This window comes from Mercenaria mercenaria, chromosome 13 (genome assembly GCF_021730395.1).
Source record: "Mercenaria mercenaria strain notata chromosome 13, MADL_Memer_1, whole genome shotgun sequence".
Lineage (NCBI taxonomy): Eukaryota > Metazoa > Mollusca > Bivalvia > Venerida > Veneridae > Mercenaria > Mercenaria mercenaria.
In genome coordinates, this window is record NC_069373.1 from 57,351,070 (window position 1) to 57,378,681 (window position 27,612).

Genomic DNA, 27,612 nt, shown 5'->3' on the forward strand with positions numbered 1-27,612 from the left:
TAGGTTTTTCCTCTGGTCTTAAACGAGGTCCCCAAAGCCAGTAAGTAGGCTTTTCATCTGGCCTTAAAGTTTTTTCTCTGGCCTCAGTCTTTCCTGAAATATGCTTTTCCTATACGCTGAAACGTCTAAGTAGACTTTTCCTTCTGCTTTATTTGTTTCCTAAGTAGACTTTTGGGCCACAGGTGCAATGTACGTAATAGTTTGCCCTATATTTTGCAAACTCTAAAAGTTTGCCATATACTTTGCAACCTGTAAATGATCTATAAAACACACACAAAGACAAAAAATATGAAACTCTATTCAATGAAAATCAAGCAGACAGCACTCTTTCAAACACAAAGAAAAATATGAACCACTATTCAGTAGATATCATCTTGATAGCACTTCAGTTACATTGAATACAAATACTGAATCGACAAAAGATTGCTATACAAATGTTGAAAAGCCAACCTTATTATAGATATTTATTAGGAGTTACTATAATTATATCTAATTTCTTTTATTTTCAAGGTATAAGTGTTTGGATATACCGCTTACATGTTCAACCCAATTTAGAGGAAATACGTTTACGGTACCCATTGGCGATATCATGTATATTTTATCTGAGTTTGGCGGATAGAGCCGAGAACTGAGGGTTTGGCAATTCACATAAAATGTAATCATTTTTTCATGCACCATGTAGAAATTATGAATAATCTTTAATAAGTACCCGTACGTATTTGAGATGAATATGTAATTATATGCACTTTAAAACATCTGAAAAATTTTGAAAAAATGTGTATTTTTCGAAATTACGTTACTAAGGTTTTCAAAATAATGTTACTAGTAAAGAACTAAACGACTTTAGAAAAAAGACATTAGATGAGACAATAAAAAATACAGACTTGAAAAAGAATTCTAAAAAATAAACCAAATGAACCGTAAACAAAAAGTACCCCCGCCCCCACCCCAAAGTCCGCCCCCTCCTCTCTCTCTCTCTCTCTCTCTGGATATGCATATCTGTCGAGATCAGAAATTTTAGCCCCGAATTAAAAATATTTTGACAAGAATGGACAGAATGGCAAATATTCCGGAAAGAATGCACCAATATCCTGCACGACTAATCATTAACTCTAACGACAAAAACCTGGGATATGTCCGCGAAATCGGAAAGGTTCCTTCCTATCCGGTATTACTCATTATATCTGGATAAATGCCATTTTGACGAGCCAAAAACTAAACAAGTCTGTAGTATTTTAATATCTTTATACCTTGAAACAGCTATCTAACATTAAAAACAGTATTCTCACTATAGGATACACTTTAAAAATATTTACGTTATTAAAACGAGGAGCATAATTTTTAACAAACTTCGTCTTCTTTTCTTTGCCCTATATTTGCTACCCTTTAAAATATTTGAAACACAAAGAAAAAGTAATATGAACCTTTTTGTACTGAAACCGCTATTGTTATACAATATTACAGATACTAGTTCTTTTTCAAGGTTGTACATAAAATTCAAAACGCGGCCTTACTTTAATCTCAACCTTATTTTGCTTTCGTGGATTGGGACCAGGGTATTGTGCACTGGAGCAAAAATTGTCAATGTGCAAATATATAATCCACAGTCATATATAGATTGTTTGTCTAAGGAGTATCACCCTTATGTACTTCGATACCACATCAGATCAACAATTATGTAAGGTTTTCGGTAATGTGTTTTGAAACAGAAGTTCATTTGATAAAGAAACAAACAGTACTGTTTAAACGACTTTTGAATTCAAGTCTGAAATAGTTTATTCGATGTATAAAAAAAAAGTATAAACAGTTGTATTTCAACCAGTGGATAAGTTTTTGTAATATAACTAAGCTAAGGCTTACGTGAAGCAATACGTGTACATGATATTTGACACGTATTATTTCATTATTATTATCTTGAAAATTATACGCTGCAAACGAGACATGAGAGGTACCGCACATGAAAAAATATCTCGATGAAATCAAAGCTGCTATTTTTTGTTTGGTTGCTGTCTATGCTTCGAAAGGGTCTTCTTAAAGAAAAAAAAAGAACAAACGCAATAGCAGTTTTTACGTGAAATGTGGTGGCCGTCAATACGTCAATACGTCTCGACAGCATTGTTATGTTTACTCGGTCTTCGGGATGTTTTTTGTACCAAAGGATTCCGCTTAAGCCAAACTGTTTGAATGTTTTTTTCCATAATATTTCATCCTCACCCTGGCATTTTTTTAATTATCATTTGTAAAAATCATCTCGATAACGTTTTCGCTCCGTCTGTTGAGTTTATTTAATCACCCTGACCAATAATTTTATACACGTAAAATCGCATTGCTGTTACTCGGTATGTAGATGATCATAATTGCTACAGTTTACATAATGTAGCGGCGGATAAAATATAGGACGTATACATATTTTACTTTAAGACTAGTCAATTATCACAATAATGACGGCACAAATAGATAAGATTTTCGTATATAATAATTATATATTACTTTAAGACAATAAAATCTGTAAAAAGATCATTTGGAAGCATATAATGCATCAAGCAGAATGATAGCAGGCTCGGTTTGACTGAGTCTGTTCATGAGAGGTAATCGGAAATGTGCAACACCCCTCACGTCCCTAGCACCGGTTTAAGCGGAACTCTAATACACAGGTACTGAATGGACTTCATTATCCCAAAGGAGCAGAAAATATAACAACAGTGAATAGGATGTATTTTACTTTATCGCAATAATGACGGCACAAATGGATCAAATTTTCTCAACATTTCATAATATTACAGGCTATCTTATGTACTTACCCGAACTTTATACGTGTGTGTGTGTGCGTGTGCGCGCGCGTACGTGCGTGCGTGTGTGCGTGCGTTTGTGTGTGTGTGTGTATGTGCGTGCGTGTGTGTGTGTGTGCGTGTGTGTGTGTGCAGGGTGGGGGGGTCGTTATACTCAAAAGTTCAAAACGTTACTACATAATGAATTTAAAAGCATTTTGACACATTGACACATTACTAAAGTGTTAATTCATTAAATCTTTTTATGAATTTCAGGCAGTGCCCTTTATGACTCAAGTTAGTTCCAAATACTGGAGTTATGTTGCCATTTAACTGTTACTGCGGCCAGTATACAAGCTAACTTACTTCGGTGTTTGAGACTAGAAGTTGCTTATCCTTCTCCATACTTTTTAAGTAGATTTTTGTCATACTTAATACCGTTTGCCTTGTAAATCAAACGAATATAAATTTTTGTTAACAAGCGTATGTTCTTGTTTGGTTGTACGGGTGGAGCAATTTTCATCATGGTATTGTGTTAGTTTGTGTAAATTTGCACTTCTAAGATAAAAATGCATCTGTTTCAATAGAGTCCACTGTAAAGTTCCCGGGTATCTTTCAGGACTTCTACAGCTTTTCTTGGTGTAGATGGTTCCCTAAACATTTGCCCGGTTAGTTTTCGGTTTGGAAGGTTACTGTATCAATGATTTGATTGGTTACTCAATTTTCTGGGATTGAAAATTATTTCAAATGCTATACTACACGTTATGAACAAAGGTTTTACTCTATTTAAATATATCATACTAAAAATAATACAAAACACTAAAATGTGTCCATACTAATTTTGTTGTTGTGCTTTACTGAGTCTGTATGTTATAGTAAGTATGGCTTTCTTTGATTAGATCCTCTCAACACTTCCTCTGTATTTATCCCTATATATGTTCCTTCATCACATACTGTATAGCATGGCTTGCTATGGATGTTTGTTGTGTGGACATTATTAACCACATATTTTTCAATCATGTTTCATATTTTGTTATTAAAAATAAAGTCACAAAGAAAGAAAGCTGTGTGAATGTGTAAATAATTTATTAGTTTCCCATTCATAAACAAGTAGTACACCATAAAACAGCACAACATATGTCCTATAAACGTTATAAACAATATGAAACAATGCACATGGTCACTTAATTTGGAACCATAAGACACATACTAAAAGTTACAATTACATGTCTTAAAAATTGAAGGCATGTTTCAAGAAAATTAGTAAGATTTCATATATATATATATAGCTTCAAACCAGATATACCATACATAAATGTATATGCCACCACATTGTTCTAAAATACCCACAAGTGCAGAAATAGAAATGTACAACGACCTGTTTACAAGTTTTATTTTATGGACCTTTGAGATCATGGAACATTCAATTTTACTGTAATCAAATTCCGCCTTCCTCTCATGAACAGACTGAATAAACCGAATCTGCTATTATGTTGCTTGGTTGATTGGTTGATTTTAACGATTTCAAATGATCTATTCACAGATTTTTAAAAGTCTTTGTATAAATTCTGGCTAAAATAGTACCCAAGATGTCACACAGACTATTCAAACATTAAATTAGATCTTCGTGGCAACACACAACAATAGCGTTTGGATTGACCCATCTTACAGCTAAAAGCTAACATCTATGTGTCTTATTCAAGATGGGGAATCACTCTTCTATTATAAAATTGATCTTCTTTCGTTTTACATTGAACAGAATCTCATTTTCAACAGTATCTATAGTGACAAAAGGGGTAGACTCTAAAGATTTCAAATTAATGTTTGTACCAGTTAGTTCAAACCTTACTGGCACCGTTCAGCAACGGAAAGCCACCCTGTGTTATAATGCCATGATGTTGTAATTATACATTTCCACATAAAATAAGTTCTTAAAAAGTATGTATATTCTTTATTTGTTTTCACATCTACCATTTCTTTTAAAGTTTTGAACTCCCATTCATTTTAATATACATGTCCCTAAAGTATGCTTTATAAAGTATTGCCTCCATGAAGCAATAAGCAAAAAAAAAAAGAGGTTAATATGGTAAAACAGGAAACCAATGTCAATAATAAATATTCTTCCGGTAAGCTGGACATGACTTTGTCCTTTTATAATATTCAACCTTGAATTCTGACCATGGAAATTTTTACATCGCCTCGAATACGGAGTAGGTCGACTTTTTCCAGTGGAAAACGATGGTTGAACTCAACCAAGTGTTCGTTGTTTACTGCGACCTAAAATAACAGCGAAAATATTCTAAGAAATAAAATCTGTTTTATCCTTTCAGCTGGGTAGATATTCGAGCAAAATGTATAGAGCAGATATTTTTCTTTTCTTTGTAAGTAGAAGTAATTATCAGACTTAAAATTTCACCAATGATACAGTGAAAATGTAAAACTGAGCAGTCACGTAAGAAAGATAGTTTTAAAAAACAAACTTAATTTATTTTTATCAAAGATTTACCTGTATATCCGCGCAAAGGCATATCATATCCATATGTCTATGAACTTTATAGATGTTTCTGTTTTTATATTTTAATAAGACTGTAATAAGTATTTCTAAACTCTTGAAAGAAATCATAAACAACCAAAGAATAACTGACGCTTTGTTAATATTGTGTTAATAGACTGAAAAATAGGAAGTCAAAATTAAAATTCTTATCACTAATTCAAAGAAACACTATACGCACCTTGTAACATGATGACTCAACAAGGATAATAATTTCAAAGGAATTTCCACGACAGAACGGGAAGGAAGAACTCAGCGTCTTCTCGGGTGTGCCCCATTTCGTATCTTGCTTAGCGTTCCTTACGATCACATTTGTGTCGTTTCCAAAACTAAAGCGAACGTCAAAGTGGAAAGCATTTTCCTTTCCGCTCTTGAGGTTGATTGAAAATCTGCGAGCAAGAAAGTATGTTTTATATCAGTATCTAAAAATGTTAATTTAGTTATTATTTATTTTATGTCATTCGACCAAAATGGGAAACAAGAGGACACAGTTTCTTCTTAATTTATAATGGATAGAAAGACATTAAATAAAGTCTAGAATTGATATATAAGTCCTTCAAATAACCAAATATGATTGTACAAATGGGCCGTGCCATGTGAAAACCAACATAGTGCGTTTGCGACCAGCATGGATCCAGACCAGCCTGCGCATCCATACTGTTCGCTTTCAAAGCCTATTGCAATTAGAGAAACCGTTAACAAACAGCATGGATCCTGACCAGACTGCACGGATGCGCAGGCTGGTCTGGATCCATTCTGGTCGCAAACGCACTATGTTGGGTTTCTCATGGCACGGCTCAAATATGAAATTCATGAAAGTTTGGTTTATATCAGTGACTAAAATTTTACTATTTATTTTGAATATATGACCACTAAGAATGACAACTCTTGTATTAGGAATGTTATTACAGAGATATCTATTAGTTTATGTCCCTTACAATTACACAATTGAGTGGAAAATAAAAAAGGGATCATAGGATATATTAATATGTGGAAAAGCTGCCCAGCTTATTTATGGTAAAAATTAACTTTTAACAAGTCGATGGTAAAATAAAATATCACTTAGTATTTTATGTTGAATATAATATCAAAATGTCACAGTTATTAACACTGAACAGGTATTATTAAGGGAGGATTAGTAAAGGTGTCATTATATTGATCTCAATTGCCTATAGTGGTATTTCTCAGTTACTTTTCATAAGCATTAATAATGATACGACTGTACCTGGGACAATCTGGATTTGGGGTTCCGCTGATGAAGATCATCTTGCCTGGATAGAGTGTCCCTATGTTCTGGGTTACTGGCACAGGCTGAATTTGATAAGAAATGAATATATACATAATCAGTTGTTTACCTTATGGCAACAACCGTTGATATTTATTCTGTCAAAATATAGTACCTGACGTTAGTTAAAAACTTCTAATGAACTCACATTGCTATCACTCAAGAATGTATATACATAATGTAGTCTTATAAGATACATGCAGAGAGAGAGAGAGAGAGAGAGAGAGAGAGAGAGAGAGAGAGAGAGAGAGTTAATATCATATAATTTTAAGTGAAGAAGTAAAGCGGAGGCATCGGCATACTAAACCAAGAAGTATTTCTTTGATATATACATACAGGATTAAATATCTTTAGTCCACACAATCCCTGACAGCTGGTCGCACCTGGGTACTGAAAACAGTAAATACATTTTCCTAAAGAAATAATTTCTCAATAGAAAACATCGTTATGTATCAAACTGAACAATACATATAAACAAACTGAAGACGTCTTAAACACCACGTCTTTTAAACCTAATGTCACCAAAACAGCAAACTGGGGGAGCAAATTGAAAGTTGATTTCTGATCAAAATATGTACTGTGTTAAGAATAGATATCGTTGGCAATTACCAACGATACTATAGGCAGCCAGTACTTCAAATCTGAAAATAAACTATATCCTCTCAGATCCTGACAGTATACAATACGTCAACTTAAAACTTAAAACGCAGTTTATTTTTCTATAAAGCAAAATCTTTCCAATTCCTGTTTTCCATTTCATATGCATCAGGATTCGGAAACACAAACTGTAAATACCTACCATCCCGCGGGTACGGGGACGTTATGAAAACCAGTTGTACATAAAGAGCTGCTACCGATAATTCAAAGCAACACATATAAGAACATTTCAAAGATACTAAGTAACAGTGATTCATAATTCTCGTGTTTCATCCCATTTGAAACACAATTTAATTTATAAGTAAATGTCAGAGTAAGCTATGCCTAAGATTTCTTTATCTACTCGAAGGATAACGTAATGCATTAGAGTAAGTACATTTAAGGACTAAAACCCAAATACTGTATTTTCTTGTTTTGAAAAAATAGGCAAATCAAATCCTAACCTTTATGTTTACATAATTATATTTCTTGCTATTTCTGCTGGTGTAATATTTTCCGTAAATAAAAAAAACAAAGTTTTAATTGATAACTGCAAGAATCAAAGCACGTCTTTTTTCAAATAAGTTCATTCTCAATTGGAAAGGAGTTACGAGCAAATAAGAATCGATGCTACGTAATTAGACTTTATGCATCTGCTGACACTCAGTCAATAACTATACAGTATAATTTATTGTTGGAGAACAATGGAAGTAATGTGATAGAAATGCTGTTTGATATACAATCTGATAAGAGGTATATAATCACTTACAATCTGTTACAGCCGATTGTGAGGACATTGGTGGAAACCTTCAATATTGATTAAATGATCTTAAAAACATAGTTTGCTTTTAATCATCGTCTACTCATATTCAAACTTGTTCGATGTGCTGTAGTGTCAAAATGAACGCATGTCTACTGACTCATTATCCGAATCCGTAAACACTCTTCGTGAATATACATGTTATACACGTATAAACAATGTCTTAAGTGTTGGAAGTTTGCACTTTTAGAATTTTAAAGCTATATTCAATTATATCATTTCTATGGAAACAAATGTAATTATACTTTGTGATAACTTTCTAATAACTTTTTGCTGTCCAAAATGTCTAACAAATACCCCTAACAAAACCGTTTCTTGACGATACATTGAAAAGCAGTCAAGAAAGTTTGACTTTTTTTTATTACCACAAATAGAGGTCTTTAAAATGGTACTTAATATCAATTACAATGTCTTGTAGTTAATGAGAACTTGTGGAGAAGTGAAATCTTGTTTCGGGAAAGGTGGATGTAAATGTAGATCAGCTATTTCGGTAAGATGAAAAGACACAGTCACTTAATTTGGGACGGAGAAACTTACTGTCAATTTCAGCCTACTTGCACGTCACATTTTTTTCTAACAGTCTGTTGCTAAAATAAAGATATTTTCTAACAACAGATGTTTCAATGACAATTAACAAACGCGATTATGCCATTGATTAATAAAGCATGCTTTGCGATGCATTCTCCGACACTGTAAATGACTCATGATTTTTATAAATGAAAATGGAATATTTTTCAGCTTTATCGGTTTATTTGGACATTTTGTCTTTTCACTTTCGTCAGTAGAAGAAACTGTAGGAAAAGTCTTCACATATTAGAAGACTGAAACACACACACTTAAAGACTGAACCACTTTTTGCCAAACACACAAATGAAAAGACCTTTTGCCTTTATCATTTCATACTCTCATTTGTGAAACTATAAAAGTCTGCACATATAATGATTACATTTTACTATGTATATATAAGCTAAAACAATAAGATTTGGTGGGAATTAAACTATAATTAATCATATAAATTTTCGTGTGGTTTCTAAAATATGAAGAAAATACACAAAAGTAATCAGTGGCAGCTAAAATACGAAACAGAAGTAGAATTTAGCTTAACTAAACCCTTTATAACAAACTTAACAATTTTGAGGCAGCCCTACAAAATCACAATAAAATGAACATGACCACATCTAATAGTAATAATCATTATACTATTACGGCCTTTTTCGTATTAGCAAAATAACACTCAAAATGTTATTAATTAATATGCAAATATTAATATATTTAACTGGTATTTTAAAATGTTATATATGTTACTACATATTTTCACCAAACTATTGCGATCATTTATTTTGGTATAAAATGCAAGAGAACCCAAAATATATATGTGTGTTAATATCTTACCGGAGCATGGACAATATTCGCCATCTGTATCCTTCAGAGTTTGTTCTTAAGTCGGTTTTGCTTATCGGCAACTATCTGAAAATCGGTGTGTAGATGATATACATATAACATGGATGACCCGCCCAGAAGGCGTTAACATAATCCATGTCCAAAAATAGCAATGAGCTATTAAAAAGATTCTTACTAAGCATATACCGTCAGAAGTATTATGTCTATGAGTCATAAAATAAAACGGAGCAGATGTTACTAGTATATTTCACCATTGCGCTGACCTTGAACGTTTGTATACTGGTCAATATCGGAGTCTGTATTTTGGCATCAGTGCATGTATAGCGTACTTCAGTGTTTAGATAAGAACAATTTGAAGTTTTTCAACTAGCATGGGGTATTTTCTGTAGAATTTTAACAGGAGTAAAATCGTAGATAATTTTATCAAAAAAAAAAGCCGTTACAAGTGGTCATTGCGTCCCAAGTTTACTTCCAGTACTCGCGCTTAGGGTAGGCATTGTTGAAACAGCGCTGAGATTGGACCTGAACATGCCTTCTGTTGCCTTTGCGTAGGTTAGGGTTTCACCTGGCAGGGATAACTTCTGTTTACACTGTCCTGTGAGTTTGGAACATGGTGGAGGTAAGAGTAAGGTTAAATGCACCATAAACCGGTTTAAGCTCCCCAGTGGTGGTTTTGCCACTGACCGTTCCAAGTCGTTGCCCCACTCTGTTCCTTTATTTGTTTTGTCTTTGTGCGTGTACGTTTGCGCGCGTGTGTGTGTGTGTGTGTGTGTGTGTGTGTGTGTGTGTGTGTGTGTGTGTGTGTGCACGTCCGCGTGCTCGATTTACGTTGAGGGAGGCTGTTTGTTTAGAACGTGGCTTTCCCTGTTGGATATTCATCCTTGTTTCTTAGAAATAATATGCTAAGCCCCTGTTCTTCTGTTCTGTTGACACACATGCTAGCTTTGTGTTCAAAGGAAATGGTTCAATATGTCAAATTCAAAAGCAATCTAAATAACTAGTTTCAAACAAGTGACTGCATTTTGTGAGAAGATGAAGATGATTATGTTGCCACTCAACGGGCCAACAGACTCAATATTCCTGAGTTTGCAAGATGTTTTGAATAGTTTCAGAAAAGAATCACCATTTGAGATTTTGATCAACTTTCACTGACTAAAGGACAAATTATATGTGCTCATTTTAACAAAATAGTTTGAAGATATGAAATGTTCATTAAATTCTGTTCATTACTTAAAACATACAAACATATTAAATTAAATACAAGCAGGTGGATCAATTAATGATTATTCAAAAAATTGTATGTTTCAAGGACGTTTCACTTCCTTCCATTATCTTGGATCAGTTCCGATCAAAGAAGTGGTTGTAGAGTAACTGTCTTAATAAAAATGTAAAATATAACTGCAAAAGGTAAATCAATATTTAACCAAATTTGTGTTATAGCTTTTGCATTTGCACCTTTTACATGGCATTTCTTTCTTTCATAAAGTATGAAAAGGGAGATGACTGGTTATGTGATATTTAGACGTGGGGTTTACTGTGTTATCTTTGTATAGCACATGTAAAGGCAGGTCCTAGCAATATGCCCAAGGTCACATCATATTGCGATGCATTGCATTTTTGCTGGTTCACGGCAGATTTTCTAAGATTTCTCCCTGTTATCAATAACAATTGACCTCGTACATTAAGACTATGGACACCATGGATAAGAGTGCATTGATAGAAATTTATTCCTCTTTAGGCATAACAATTATGGTAACTTATACTAAAATAATTTTGCATAAATATTGGTTGTGACCCCTAAATCAATGTAAAAGAGGGTTTAACTGGAGTCAACATGTTGGTGCATCAGCCCATGCGTCAGTGAACCGAATGTAATTCCAGAACGGATTGGTGGATTAACTATTCTGGGAACATGGGTGTATAATCACAAGATCCAGGTCGAGGGTGAATTTGTTACAGTCTACTGATATTTAATGCTAGAGTTATGGCCCCCTTTTCTTACTTAAAGTTCAGTGAAAGTCGGTGTCTGATAATTATTAAAAGGATGAATGGAACGGATTGAATATATTAATGGTAGACACATGATTATAAAATACAGGCCCAGTTCGATTTCGGTTACAATCCAATATTTGAGTTATGGACCCTTTACAACTTTAAATGTGGTTGTCTGTTCGATAACACTTTAAAGGCTGAATGGATTGAAGAATTTTTTGATATACAGGTATATGATTATGAAAAGCAGGTTAAGTTCAGTTTTGGTGAGAATCTACCAGTTTTAGCCAAATGCTTCAAACTTTAAACACATGTTGTCAGCACAACAAAGTAACTCCACAGGCCAAGTAACATAACCATAGCCCTTTATCATTATTCACTTCCACATTCCATTCCTACTCGCCCTCACATGACCCTCTTGATTATGTGTCTTCATATCCCATCACCCCTGCCCACTCCCCCACATCCAAATATTCATAGTATAGGCGCATTGGCCAAGATCCATCGTCCACAATTTTCAAAAATATCTCTGAAACTACTGGTCAGAATTATGTCAAATTTGACCAGTAACATCCTGGCAAGCTCCTTTCAAGGTTATTGAATTGTTTCTTCTTGACCCCTTTCAGGAGCCGCTAGAGCTTAAAATAGAAAATCTTTAAACTTCTCATCAATACTTGATGACTTTCATCAAACTTGGTCTGTAGCATCATAATATGTCCTCTTCTAAATTGTTTCAAATCGGGGAGCTAAATATAGAAATACCTTTAAAAAACTTCTCGTGAACCAGTCAGTTGATGGATCTTCATCAAAGTTGGTCTGTAGCATCATTATAAGGCCATTTTCGAAATTTGTTCATATGGGAGTGTTTGACCTGAAATGGCGACTAGAGTAAAAAAGAAGAAAAAAAAAAGAGTTCTTCTCATGAACCGCATTATACATTATCATCAAACATTTTTAATGGCCACCAGGGCTGAAAATAGAAACAACTTTATATAACTTCTTCCCATGAAGTGCTGGATGGATCTTCATCAAACTTGGTGTGTAGCAATTAAAATTTCAAATAGGGACTCTTTGCCCCTTTTTTTGGACAATAGGGCTACAAATAGATTTCTTTTTTATCAGTTACTTTTTTCCAATGAACTGCTTAATTGTCTTCAATAAATTAGATTTGTAGCTTCCATGTAAGATTCTCTCTCAAAAGTGTTTAAAATGTTGGGGTAGGGCACTCACTTTTGCTGTTTTATGTTTTTATCTAAAGCAGTTGTTAGCATTCATGATTCAGTTTGTCAAACATATGCTTACGGTCATATAGTCATGGTCAGGTGATCAACATAGGGCCACAATGGTCCCCCTTGGCTCAGTTTGTTTCTCCCACCTTATCAATCCCCTCCCTTTAAAAGAAATAAAAGAAGAAAACCTCATCCTAAACGCACAACCCCTCTAATCCCCATGCTTAGATATAGTTTTCATTTTTCCTTGATTGCAGTTCCTAATTTTGTTTTTTACTCAGCCGAACCCCAATCAACAAATAATCCTCTCAAGTATATCTTTCCCTTTCAGAATGTACTATTGTTAAACTCTTCATCTTCTGCTACCAGCTTTTGTCTGCTGACATGTCTTGTTTTCAAGCCCGCTTGAGGAAGCGTAGAATAGTTGTCCAAATGGCTGTTCAGTGTATGTGTGTGCTTCCGTGCGTGCGTCCGTCCGTTTGTTTTTCCGGGTCATAACTTAGACATACATGGAGCAATCTTGTTTATATTTGGCATGAATGTTAACCTCTGTAGGCGAAGTTTTATGCGCAATCCCCAAGTTCCTATCTTAAAGGTCAAGATCACAGTTGGAGGTTAACGGTCATATCAGATCTTGTCCGGCCCATAACTTTGACATGCATTGAGGAATGCATTAACTCAATGAGACGGAGTGTCATGTGCAAACCCCAAGTTCCTATATCAAAGGTCAAGGACACAAGGGTCAAAAGTCTGTTTAGAGATTGTCCAGGCCATAACCTTGATCAGTATAGTGCAATGTTTTTTTTCTTTGGCGTAAATGCTCACCTCTATGAGACGGAGTGTCGTGCACAAACCCTGGGTCTCTTTCTGAAAGGTCAAGGTTACACTTGTGGGTCAAAGGTCATTTTATAGCTTGTCCGTGCTGTAATTTTGTCATGCATAAAACAATCGTTTGTATTTGGCATAAATGTTTGCCTCAATGAGACAGAGTGTCGCGTACAACTCCCAGACCCCTACCGCAAAGGTCAAGTTCATACTTAGCGGTCAAATGTCAAAACTTGGTGCAATTTTCCTTGTCCGGGCTGTAACTCTGCCATGGATTGAGGGTCTCTTAAATAACTTGGCAGAAATGTTTGCCACAATCAGTACTTTTGAGAGGTCTCGGGCTCGGCATGTTGCCCTTGGGCATTTAGTTAAAATATAAGTTTTGTGAAAGTATTGCATGTAAGGAGGCTTTTCAAAAACTACATTGTGTATTTGATTAAATGCTTTCAAACTCATCACAAGTCTTTGGCATCATGAGATAATCAAACAGACCAGGTTTGATGACTCGGGCTTAAATATTGTCAACGATCAGTGTAGATGTACATTAAATCTAAAGAACCTACCACTGTGTCTTTTAATGTTAAAATGACCAGGGCTGGTATTCATAAAGCTCTTAAGGGAAAATCTTTCCTAAGGTACTAACTAAAAGAAAAGTTCCAAAGCATTTAGTTGACAATCGTCGAGATAATTGGAATGTCTAACAATATTTTTACATAGGGTCTGGCATAGTAATGAAGATATCAATAAATCTTATAAAGTCTACACATTTATTTTGTGCTATGTTGTGTTGTGATGTTCAGGTATTTTACAAAATTAAGGATTTTCCTAAGTTTTCTCCTTAGGAGCTTTATGAATACGGGTCCATGTGTTTAGGTTAAAGTTATGTTAAAGAGCCAGTGGCAATGTCTTTAAGTTAACTTAATGTCTAAGACACAGTGGAATGGCCTGTAAGTTTTGATTTGATATATTGTCAAGGTCTTAAGTAAAATAAATGCCTTTAAATAGATACACAGATGCAGACAAAATGGTAACAATAAAAGTACTATTTGAAACAAAACTCGAAAACGGCAAACCATTGAGCTAAAAAAGTGGCACAAATATGACAATATATAAGCCCGATTTATCAAACCTGCTGTTTGATCATCTTTTGACGCCAAAGAGTTTGAAAGAATTTAGTAAAATAGTTTCTGAAAAAAAAAGACCTGCTTACATGCAATACTTTGGGCAACATGTCGAGCCCGTCAGCTGTCAAAAGGACTGATTGTGTCAAACATTTCTGCCAAGTTATTAAAGAACATCTCCACCCATGACTAAGTTACAGCCCTGACAAGAGAAACTGCATCAAATTTAGACCTTTGACCCATAAGTGTGATCCTGACCTTGCAAGTTCTTACGCCGGACAGACTCTCCTATTCAGGCAAACAACTGGGCCAGGTTATTTAAGAAATCCTCAATCCATGGCTAAGTAACAACCCGGACCAGGAAAACTGCACCAAGATTTGACATTTGACCGCTAAGTATGAACTTGACCTTTGCGGTAGGGGTCTGGGAGTTGTACGCGACACTCTGTCTCATTGAGGCAAACATTTATGCCAAATACAAACGATTGTTTTATGCATGACAAAATTACAGCACGGACAAGCTATAAAATGACCTTTGAACTTTGAAATTTAATATGCTTCACACGAAGTTTGATCAAGATCCATCCAGCACTTCATCGGAAGAAGTTATTCAAAGTTGTTTCTATTTTTAGCCCTAGTGGCCCCTAAAAATGCTTGATGACAGTCCATAATGCGGTTCATGAGAAGAATTAAAGGTTTTCATATTTTACTCTAGCCGCCTATTTAGGCCAAGCACTCCCATATGAATAAATTTTGAAAATGACCGTATAATGATGCTACAGACCAACTTTGATAAAGATACGTCAACTGGTTCACGAGAAGTTGATTAAAAGTATTTCTATTTTTAGCTCTAGTGCCCCTTCAAGGGGCCTAGCTCTCCGATTTGAAACAATTTAGAAGAGGAAATTTTATGATGCTACAGACCAAGTTTGATGAAAAGTCATCAAGCGTTCCTTAGAAGTTAAAAAGTTTTTCTATTTTAAGCTCTAGCGGCCCCTGAAATTCAACAAATTTGAGAGGAGCTTGCCAGGATACTTCTGGTCAAGTTTAGCATAATTCTGACCAGTAGTTTCAGAGATATTTATGAAACTTGTGTACGATTAATCTTGGCCAATCCACCTCTACTATAAAAGTTTGGATGTGTGTGTGTTGGGGTGGGGGAGGGGGGAGGCAGGGGTGAAGGGATATGAAGACACATAAAATCAAAAGGGTCATGTGAGGGCGAGTGAGGATGGGATGAGGGAGTGAGTAAAGAGGGCTAGGATTATGTTACCTGGTCTTTGTGGTTACTTTATTATCTTGACGACATCTGGTAATGTTAAAAAGCGTCTGGCGCAGTAGTTTCTGAGACATCTGCTTATATGCAGAAGTTTTGCGATGCAGAGATGCCGAAGAAAGGGCAACAATAAAAGGTCTCATTCTTTGAAAAAATTCAAATACTCAAGCTAAAACTGTTGATGCAGAACAGACCAAAAGCCAATACAAATAGCTCACTGAACAAAGTTTAGGTAAGCTGAAAAGGATGCATACCAAATGAAATTAGATAACCAAGGGAGTGTTTTTTAAACAAGATCTGTTAGCCTTTTGGCAAACTTGAAGAAAATAAAGGAGCTTTTATTTACAAATTTGATGTTGAAAAGTCTATCAAACATTGAAGGATTGTTACCAAAATCCAGTTTGGCCAGTAATTTATGATCGTATACCTGTATACCCAAAATGAATTAAATCCATTTATCCTTTCAAATGTGATAGAATGGTAAATATACATTTTGAGGAATTTCAAGTCAGAAATGGCCATAATATAATTTTGCAGAAAATATGTAGATTGTAACTAGAAGTGAACCTGGCGTGTATTTTATGATCACAACGAAGTCAATCCATTCATCTGTTCAAGTGTAACTGAACGGACAACCAAATTTTACATCAAAGCGAGGTCACTACTCCCCGCAAAACTGGTGGATTCTCACTGAAACTGAACTTGGCCTGCTTTTCATAATCATAAACCTGTATATAAACAGATTCTTCAATCCATTCAGCCTTTAAAGAGTAATCGAACAGACAACCACATTTAAAGTCGAAAAGGTCCATAACTCAAATATTGGATTGTAACAAGAAATCGAACTGGGCCTGTATTTGATAACCATTCATGTGTCAACCATTAATATATTCAATATTCGTTAATATATTCCATTCCGTTCATCCTTTCAATAATTATCAGACATCGACTTTTACTGGACTTTAAGTAAGAAAAGGGGGCCATAACTCTAGCATTAAATAATAGTGGACTGTAACAAAATTCACCATCGACCTGGATCTTGTGGCGAACCTATGTACCAAAATTAGTCAATCCGCCATACCGTTCTGGAATTATCTCCGGTGCACTGAGCATGGACTGATGCACCAACATGTTGACTCCAGTTAACCCTTCCTTAAATTTGATTAAGGGGTCATAACCAATATTTATGCAAGATTATTTTAGTATAGGTTACCTTAGTAAAGACGGGATAAATTTCTGTCAATGCACTAATATTCAATGGTGTCCATAGTCGTAATGTACGAAGTCAATTGTTACTGATAACAAGGAGAAATCTTAGAAAATATTTGCCATGAACTAGCAAAAATGCAATCACTCTCAATATGAGGTGACCTTGGGCATATTGCAGGGCCTGCCTGAAAATGTGCTGTACAAATTTAACACAGTAAGCCCCACATCTTAATATCAGATAACCAGTCATCTCCCTTTCCATACTTTATGAAAGATGCCGTGAATAAAGGTGCAAATGCAAAAGCTATAACACTACTTTGGTGAATATTGAATTACCTTTTGTCATTATATTTTACATATTTATCAAGATAGTTACTCTACAACTACTTCATGGAATCAGAACTGGTCCAAGGTAATGAAAGGAAGTGAAACGTCTTGAAACATAACAATTTTTGTACGTTTTTAAGTAATGAACAGAGTTTAATGAGCATTTTATATCTCCAAACTATTTTGTTAAGATGATCACATATAATTTGTTGGAATATTGTTTCCTTTAGTGAGTGGAAGTTGATCAAAATTTGATTCAAATGTGGTTCTTTTCTGAAAGTATTCAAAACATCTTCCAAGTCAGGAATTATGAGTCTGTTGGCTCGTTGGGTGGCAACATACTCATCTTCCTCACAAAATGCAGTCACGTGCACTGTTACTGTTGTAGAATAATCCCGCAATGTATGAAATTAAAGTTATTTAGCTTGATTTTGGATACAATGCTGACGCGTATGACAACAGAACAAAAGGACAGGGGCTTAGCATATTACTTCTAACTCGGATATCATAGGTCCAATCTCAGCACTCTGTCTCAACAATGAATGCCTAACCTGTGTGCGAGTACTGGAAGTACCCACTTGTAATGACATTTTCCATATTACTCCTGTTAAAATTCTACAGCAAATACCCTATGCTAGTTGAAACTTTAAATTGTTTTTGTTTAAACACTGAATTATGCTCTTCATGCAGTGATACCAAAATACAGACTCCGATATTGCCCAGTATACAAACGTTCAAGGTCAGCAAAAAGCTGAAAACAACTGCTACATTTTGTTGTAAGACTCATAGACATAATACTTCTGACGGTATATACTTAGTAGGAATTATAATAGATATTTAACAAAGTGGTAGATGCAGTGAAAAAAATGTGTAAATGCAAAAGCTGTAACACTACTTGGTTGAATATTGATTTATCTAATGTAATTATATTTTACATTTTTATTAAGACAGTTTCTCTACAACTATTTAATGGAATCGAAACTGACCCATCTGTATCCTTCCTTTTCTGACAGTTTTTTCTACTGACGAACGATAAAGCTGAAAAATATTCAATTTCATTTTATAAAAATCATGAGTCATTTAGTGTGTCGGCGAATGCATCTCAGAGCATGCGTTATAAATCATTGGCATAATCGTGTTTATCAGTTGTCATTTAAACATCTGTTGTTAGAAAATACCTTAATATTTGCAACAGGCTGTTAGAACAAAAATAAATGAGACTCCCCATGAGAAAACCAACATAGTGCGTTTGCGACCGGCATGGATCCAGACCAGCCTGCGCATCCGCGCAGTCTGGTCAGGATCGATGCTGTTCGCTTTCAAAGCCTATTGCATTTAGAGAAACCGTTAGAGAACAGCATGGATCCTGACCAGACTGCGCGGATGCGCTGGCTGGTCTGGATCCATGCTGGTCGCAAACGATTTATGTTGGTTTTCTCATGGTGCGGCTCAAATATAACATGCAAGTAGGCTGATATTGACAGATAATTTCTCCGTGCCAAATGAAGTGAATGTGTCTTTTTAGCTTACTGAAATAGCTTGTCTACATTTTCATCCACCTTTCCGTAACAACATTTCACTTTTCCACAAGTTCTCATTAACTACAAGGCAGTGTAATTGATATTATGTACCATTCTAAAGACCTCTATTTGTGAAAACAGAAAAAGATAAAACTTTTTTGATTACATTTCAATGCATCGCCAACAAATAATTTTGTTAGGGGTATATTTTAGACATTTTGGACAACACAAAGTTAATAGAAAGTTATCACAAAGCAAAATTACATTTGTTTCTATAGAAATGATATGATTGAATATAGCTTTAAATTTGAAAAGTTCAAAGTTCCATCTCTCAAGACACTGTTTATACATGTATAAAATGTATAGTAACGAAGAGTGTTTACGGATAAGGATGATGAGTCGATAGAGGTGCGTTCTTTTGACACTACAACCCATCGAACAATTTTGAATATATGAGTAGACAATGGTTAAAAACTAAACCATGTTTTAATACTATTTAATCAATATTGAAGATTTCCACCAATGTCCGCGCAATCGGCTGTAACATCTTGTAAGGGTTATATACCTCTTATCTGATTGTATATCAAACAACATTTCTATCACATTACTTGCATTGTTCTCCAACTATAAACTATGTTGTATAGTTATTGACTGAGTGCCAGCCAGCAGATGCATACAGTCTAATTACGTAACATCGATTCTAATTTGCTCGTAACTCCTTTCCGACGGCTTCTTCCAGTTGAGAATGAACTTACTTGAAAAAAGACCTGTTCTGATTCTTGCAGTAATCAATTAAAACTTTTTTGTATTTACGGCAATCACTACACTAGCAGAAGTAGAAAGAAAGAAAAAAATTATGTAAACATAAAGGTTAGGCATTGATTTGTTTTTAGCTCACCTGAGCACAAAGTGCTCAGGGTGAGGTATTGTGATCGCTCACCGTCCGGCGTCCGTCCGTCCGTCCGTCCGTCCGTCCACACTTTCCTTTAAACAACATCTCCTCCTAAACCAACAGGCCAATTTTGATGAAACTTCATAGGAATGTTCCTTGGATGGTCCTCTTTCAAAATTGTTCAAAGAATTGAATTCCATGCAGAACACTGGTTGCCATGGCAACCGAAAGGAAAAACTTTAAAAATCTTCTTCTCAAAAACCAGAAGCCCTAGAGCTTAGATATTTGGTGTGAAGCATTGCCTAGTGGACCTCTACCAAATTTATTCAAACCATGACCCCGGGGTCAAAATTGACCCCGCCCCAGGGGTCACTTGATTTTACATAAGAAATTTTAAAAAATCTTCTTCTCAAAAACCAGAAGCCTTAGAGCTTAGATATTTGACATGTAGCATTGCCTAGTGAACCTCTACTAAAATTGTTCAAATCATGACCCCTGGGTCAAAATTGATCCCGCCCCAGGGGTCACTTGATTTTACATAAGAAAATCTTCAAAAAATTTCTAAAAATAAACCAGAAGGCCTAGAGCTTAGATATTTCACATATAGCATTGCCTAGTGGACCTCTACAAAATTTGTTCAAATTATGGTCCCCGGGGTCAAAATTGACCCCGCCCCAGGGATCACTTCATTTTACATAGGAAAATATTTAAAAAATCTTCTTCTCAAAAACCAGAAGCCCTAGAACTTAGATATTTGACATGTAGCATTGCCTAGTGGACCTCTACAAAAGTTGTTCAAATTATGACCCGGGGGTCAAAATTGATCCCGCCCTAGGGGTCACTTGATTTTACATAGGAAAATCTTCAAAAGTTTTCTAAAAATAAACCAGAAGGCATTGAGCTTAGATATTTCACATGTAGCATTACCTAGTGGACCTCTACAAAATTTGTTCATATCATGACCCCCTGGGTCAAAATTGATCCGGCACCAGAGGTCACTTGATTTTATATAGGAAAATCTTCAAAAATTTTCTAAAAATAAACTAGAAGGTCTAGAGACTAGATATTTGACATGTAGCATTGCCTAGTGGACCTCTACAAAATTTGTTCAAACCTTGTCCCCCGGGGTCAAAATTGACTCCGCCCTAGGGGTCACTTGATTTTACATAGGAAAATCTTTAAAAAAAAAATCCTGAAAATAAACCAGAAGGCCTGGATCTTAGATATTTGACATGTAGCATTGCCTATTAGACTTTTACAAAGTTTATTCAAATCATGACCCCTGGGGTCAAATTGACCCTGCCCCATGGGGTTACTTGATTGTACATAGAAAAATCTTCAAAGTTTTCTAAAAATAAACCAGAAGATTTTAGATATTTGACATGTAGCATTGCCTATTGGACCTCTACAAAAGTTTTCAAATCTTGTTTTTAAAGTTACTTAAAGAAAATTTCAACTATATTTTCTCATAATTCTTTTGATTGATTTCTATTATGATCTTTTGACCTCGAAGACTTGTCCTTAAGTTCAATGATAACAGGTGAGTGAAATAGGGCCATCATGGCCCTCTTGTTAGCTCACCTGAGCCAAAGGCTCATGGTGAGCTTTTGTGACCGCTCGATGTCCGTCGTGTGTCGTGTGTCTGTGAACATTTTCTAAAGAAATCTTCTTCTTGAAAACCACTGGGCAGAATTACACCAAACTTCACAGGAATGATCCTTGGGTGGTCCACTTTCAAAATTATTCAAAGAATTTAATTCCATGCAGAACTCTGGTTGCCATGGCAACCGAAAGGAAAAACTTTAAAAATCTTCTTGTCCAAAACCGCAAGACTTAGAGCCTTGATATTTGGCATGTGACATTATCTTATGGTCCTCTATCAAGATTGTTCAAATTGTGCCCCTAGGGTGAAAAGAGGCCCTGCCCCGGGGGTCACAAGTTTGACATAGACTTATATAGGAAAAAGCTTTAAAAATCTTCTTGTCTAAAACCACAAGACCTAGACCTTTGATATTTGGTATGTAGCATTGCCTTGTGGTCCTCTACCAAAATTTTTCAAATTATTACTCTGGGGTGAAGAGAGGCCCCGCCCCGGGGGGTCAACTACAATACCTAGGCCTTTGATATTTTGTATGTAGCATTGCCTTGTGGTCCTCTATGAAGATTGTTCAGATTGTGCCCCAGGGGTGAAAAGATGGCCCGCATCGGGGGTCCCAAATTTTACATAGACTTATATAGGAGAAAACTTTAAAAATCTTCTTGTCTGAAACTGCAAGGCCTAGGCTTTTGATATTTGGTGTGTTGCATTGCCTTGTGGTCCTCTACTAAAATTGTTCAAATTATAACCCTTGAGTGAAAAGAGGCCCTGCCCTGGGGGTCCCAAGTTTAACATAGACTTATATAGGGAAAAAAATAAAAATCTTCTTGTCTGAAAGTTCAAGGCCTAGGCCTTTGATATTTGGTATGTATCATTGCCTAGTGGACCTCTAACAGGATTGTTCAAATTATGCCCCTGGTGGTCACTTGTTATATGAGTTATATAGGAAAAAATACTTCAAAAATTATCAGATCATATTTCCGAGACTGTTTAATTATATTTACCTGATGTACCCAAGTGATTACGTGTCACCTTACTGTGACCTTGACCTACTGACCTACTTTCTTGTTTTTTGAGATACAGCCTTGAAATTTGGATGACATGTAGTTTTTCATACCGATCTTAAAACTGACTTTCAGTTACCATGAATGTGACCTACTGACCTACTTTCTAATATTTTAGCTTCAGTTTGCCATTTGAAACATGTGGCTCATATTACTCAGGTGAGCGATTTAGGGTCATTATGACCCTCTTGTTTTTTTTGTTTGTTTTTTTTTTTCAAATAAGAAAACTCAGTATTTGGGTTTTAGTCCATAAATGTACTTACTCTAATGCACTACGTTTTACTTCGAGTAGATAAAGAAATCTTAAGCATGGCTTACTCTGACATTTACTTATAACTTAAATTGTGTTTCAAATGGGATGAAAGACGAGAATTATGAATCACGTGCTATTTTTATATCATAACTTAGTATCTTCGAAGTGTTCTTATGTCTTGCCTTGAATTATCGGTAGTAGCTCTTTATGTCATAAAGAGCTGCTACCGATAATTCAAGGCAAGAGTTTATGCACAATTGGTTTTCATAACGCTCCAGTACCCGCGGGATGGTAGGTATTTAAAATTTGTGTTTCCGAATCCTTAGGCATATGAAATGAAAAACAGAATTGGAAAGATTTTGCATTTTAGAAAAATAAACTTCGCTTTAATCTAAGTTGACGTATTGTATACTGTCAGGATCTGAAGGGACAGAGTATATTTTCAGATTTGAAGTACTGGCTGCCTATAGTACCGTAGATAGTTGCCGGCACAGTATATATTTTGATCAGAAATAAACTTTCAATTTGCTCCCCCAGTTTGCATTTTGGTGACATTAGGTTTAAAAGTGGTGGTTTTTAAGACGTCTTCAGTTTGATTTATATGTATTGTTCAGTTTGATATATAACGATATTTTCTATTGAAAAAATATTTCTTTAGCAAAATGTATTTAACGTTTTCAGTACCCAGGTGCGACCAGCTGTCAGGGCTTGTGTGGACTGAAGATATTTAATCCTGTATGTATATAGCAAAGAAATACTTCTAGGTTTAGTAATTTAAATAAGCCGATTCCTCCGCTTTACTTCTTCACTTAAAATTATATGATATTAACACATTGTTTCTCTCTATTTCTTTCTCTCTCTGTATGTATCTTTGATATGAGATTTTGTTATGTATATAAATTCTTGAGTGATAGCAATGTGAGATCATAAGAAGACGTTTTTAACTAACGTCAGGTATTATATCTTTTGACGGAATAAATATCAACGGTTGTTGCCATTAGGTAAACAATTGATTATGTATATATTCATTTCACGTTCTTATCAAATTCAGCCTGTGCCAGTAACCCAGAACATAGGGACACTCCATCCGGGCAAGATGATCTTCATCAGTGGAACCCCAAATCCAGATTGTCCCGGGTATATGCTTGTCGTATCATTATTAATGCTTATGAAAAGTAACTGAGAAATACCAATATAGACATAGGCAATAGAGATCAATATAATAACACCTTTACTAATCCTTCTCTGTCAGGTATTAACAATACCTGTTCATAACTGTGACATTTGGATACAAGCAAAACTGTATTATCATCACTATAGAATACGAAGTGATATTTTATTTTACCATCGGCTTGTTAAAAGTTATTTTTACCATAAAAAAGCTGGGCAACTTTTGCACATATAAATATATCCTTATTGTCATCGAGGTAAAAAATATGATATTGTGTTTAAACCCTTTTTTATTATCCACTCAATCGTGTAATTGCAAGGGACATAAACTAATAGATATCTCTGTCATAAAATATACAAGAGTTGTCATTCTTAGTGAACATAAATAAATAGTAAAATTTAATTGACTGATATAAACCAAACTTTCATAAATTCCATATTTGTACAAAACATATATGGCTATTTGAAAGACATATATATATATCAAGTCTAGACTTTATTTAATGTCTTTCTATTTTTGAAAATTTTATGTTCTATCTCTAACCATTATAAATTGAGAAGAAACTGTGCCCTCTTGTTTCCCATTTTGGTCGAATGACATAAAATAAATAAAAACTAAATTAACATTTTAAGATACTGATATTAAAACATACTTTCTTGCTCACAGATTTTCAAACAACGCCAAGAGCGGAAATGAAAATGCTTTCCACTTTGACGTTCGCTTTAGTTTTGGAAACGACACAAATGTGATCGTAAGGAATGCTAAGCAAGATACGAAATGGGGCACACCCGAGGAGACGCTGAGTTCTTCCTTCCCGTTCTGTCGTGGAAATTCCTTTGAAATTATTATCCTTGTTGAGTTATCATGTTACAAGGTGCGTATAGTGTTTCTTTGAATTAGTGATAAGATTTTTAAATTTGACTTCCTAATTTTCAGTCTATTAACACAATATTAAAAAAGCGTCAGTTATGCTTTGGTTGTTTATGATTTCTTTCAAGAGTTTATAAATACTTATTACTGTCTTATTAAAATATAAAAACAGAAACATCTATAAAGTTCATAGACATATTGATATGATATGCTTTTGCGTGGATATACAGGTAAATTTTTGATAAAAATAAATTTTGTTTGTTTGTTTTTTAAAACTATCTTTCTTACGTGACTGCTCAGTTTTACATTTTCACTGTATCATGGGTAAAATTTTAAATCTGATATTTATTTCTACTTTACAAAGAGAAGAAAAATATCTGCTCTATACATTTTTCTCGAGTATCTAACCAGCTGAAAGGATATAACAGTTTTTTTCTTAGAATATTTTCGCTGTTATTTTAGGTCGCAGTAAACAACCAACACTTGGTCGAGTTCAACCATCGTTTTCCGCTGAATAAAGTTGACCTACTCCGTAATCGAGGTGATGTAAAAATTTCCATGGTCAGAATTCAAGGTTGAATATTATAAAAGGACAAAGTCAAGTCCAGTTTACCGAAAGAATATTTATTATTGACATTGGTTTTCTGTTTTACCATATTAACCAATTTTGTTTTGCTTATTGCTTCATGGACGCTATGCTTTTTAAAGCTTACTTTGGGGACATGTATATTAAAATGAATGGAAGTCCAAAACTTGAAAAGAAATGGTAGAGGTGAAAACAAATAAAGCACATAGATACTTTTTTAAAACTTATTATATGTGGAAACGTATAATTATAACGTCATGGCATTAAAACACAGGGTAGCTTTCCGTTGCAGAACGGTGCCAGTACATTTATTTGAAAACTTTAGAGTCTGCCCCTTTTGTCACGATAGATACTGTTGAAAATGAAATTCTGTCCAATGTAAAATGAAAGGAGATCAATTTTATAATAGAAGAGTGATACTTCATCTTGAAAGAGACACATAAATGGTAGTTTTTTTTTGCTGTAAAATGGGTCAGTCCAAACGCTATTATTGTGTGTTGCCAAGAAGAATTAATTTAATGTTTGAATAGTCTGTGTGTATAGGGCTTTCAATCGAGTTTATAAAAAGATCTACATAACAATGCAAGGTCGGTTATATTGTGCTTTTTGAAAAGTTAAGTCATGTGCAACACCCCTCGTGTACCCAACTGCGGCTTTACATGTGTAACGCTTTTATAAAGATATATGAACCCTAAATAGACGAGAAATAATACAAACACAGAGTCAAAGACTGCAAACAGGTCTACACTAACTTAACCTAAAATCTTTAACAGTCAAAATAGGACTGTTCATAACCAAAAAATGCATTTTTTTACAACAAACTGAAATTGTTACAAAATTCATTTTATGATCGTCACCTATGCTCAATACATATGAAAATTCTACAAAAATATTCGCTAAACTTAACCAGAGGCAGAGGAGAGTTGGGCGTGTGGGTGGGGGTCTGTGTTCATAACATGTACATGTAGTATCGCATTTGAATCGATTTTCAATCCTAGAAAATTGAATAACCAATCAAATCATTGATACAGTAACCTACTAAGCCGAAAACCATCCGGCTAAATGTTAAGACGTAGGCTAGAGGGAACCATCTACACCAAGAAAGGCTGCAGAAGTCCTGAAAGATACCCGTGAAATTTACATTGGACCCTATAAAAACAGATGCATTTTTATCTTAGAAGTGCAAATTTACACAAACTTACACAATACCACGACGAAAATTACTCCACCCGTACAACCAAACAAGAGCATATGTTTGATAACACAAAAGTATATTTGTTTGATTCATAAGGCAAACAATATTAAGTATGATAAAAAGTCTTCTTAAAAAGTATGAACAAGCAACCTCTCGTCTCAAACACCGAAGTAAGCTAGCTTATAGACTGGCCTTAGCAACAACTAAATAACAAAAGAACTCAAGTATTTGGAACTAACTTGAGTCTTAAAGGTGTAAAGGGCACCGCCCGAGATTCATAAACAAACTTAATGAATAAAACACTTTAGTAATGTGCCAAAATGCGTTTAAATTCATTATGTAGTAAAGTTATGAACTTTTGAGTACAAAACACACATACACGCACACACACGCACACACGTTTATAAAGCTCGGGTAAGTAATAAGATAGCCAACTGTTGAGAAAATTTTATCCATTTGTGCCGTCATTATTGTAATAAAGTAAAATATATATACGTCCTATTCAGTGTTTTATATCTCTGCTCCGTTGGGATCATGAAGTCTATTCAATACATGTATAATACAGTTCCGCTTAAGCCGGCGCTAGGGGATAAGGGGTATTGCACTTTTTATTACCTTTCATGAAGTGACTTAGTCAAACCGAGTCTGAAAGTATTCTACTTGGTTGCATTCTAAAGGATCTTTTTACAAATTTCATTTACTATAGCAACAGCAATCTTTATGTGTGTGGCGGCTGTCAAAAGTCTACGCGTTCTTGGAATCAGCGTTGTTATATTTTCTGGTCCTTTGGGATCATGGAGTCAATTCAATACCTGTGTAGAAGAGTTCTGGTTAAGTCGGTGCTAGGGACGTGAAGGGTGTTGCACTTTCAATTAACTCTCTTGAACATACTCAATAAAAACGAATCTGATTTTATCTGCTTGGTTGCATTCTATGCGCCCAAAGGGCCTTCTTATAGATTTTAATGACTTAAAGTGAAATATATATACGAAAATTTGATCTGTTTGTGCCGTCATTTTTGTTG

General features: G+C 34.9%; 2 protein-coding genes across 2 annotated transcripts; one reads left to right on the forward strand and one right to left on the reverse strand.

Moving 5' to 3' along the window:
- Nucleotides 1-3,837: 3,837 nt before the first annotated feature.
- Nucleotides 3,838-9,591, reverse strand: LOC123528785 (galectin-5-like). Its single transcript, XM_045308782.2, has 5 exons — nucleotides 9,453-9,591; nucleotides 6,941-6,994; nucleotides 6,545-6,630; nucleotides 5,501-5,708; nucleotides 3,838-5,045 (listed from the first exon to the last, which is right to left on the reverse strand). The coding sequence occupies exons 1-5, from the start codon at nucleotides 9,474-9,476 to the stop codon at nucleotides 4,929-4,931; spliced, it is 489 nt and encodes a 162-aa protein (XP_045164717.1). The 5' UTR covers nucleotides 9,477-9,591; the 3' UTR covers nucleotides 3,838-4,928.
- Nucleotides 9,592-10,071: 480 nt separating this feature from the next.
- On the forward strand, nucleotides 10,072-25,470 carry LOC128547762 (galectin-5-like). Its single transcript, XM_053520916.1, has 5 exons — nucleotides 10,072-10,080; nucleotides 23,448-23,501; nucleotides 23,818-23,903; nucleotides 24,604-24,811; nucleotides 25,270-25,470. The coding sequence occupies exons 1-5, from the start codon at nucleotides 10,072-10,074 to the stop codon at nucleotides 25,384-25,386; spliced, it is 474 nt and encodes a 157-aa protein (XP_053376891.1). The 3' UTR covers nucleotides 25,387-25,470.
- Nucleotides 25,471-27,612: the final 2,142 nt, after the last annotated feature.

Bases quoted from the DNA above. Each gene is read 5' to 3' on its own strand.
- LOC123528785 (XM_045308782.2), bottom strand. From the start codon at position 9,476: ATGGCGAATATTGTCCATGCTCCG. The intron at 6,631-6,940 runs GTATGTATATAT...TATCAAATTCAG, and splicing joins GACTAAAGATATTTAATCCT to CCTGTGCCAGTAACCCAGAA. The intron at 5,709-6,544 runs GTACAGTCGTAT...TCTTGCTCGCAG, and splicing joins CCAAATCCAGATTGTCCCAG to ATTTTCAATCAACCTCAAGA.
- LOC128547762 (XM_053520916.1), top strand. The intron at 23,502-23,817 runs GTATGTATATAG...TATCAAATTCAG, and splicing joins GACTGAAGATATTTAATCCT to CCTGTGCCAGTAACCCAGAA. The intron at 24,812-25,269 runs GTGCGTATAGTG...CTGTTATTTTAG, and splicing joins TTGAGTTATCATGTTACAAG to GTCGCAGTAAACAACCAACA.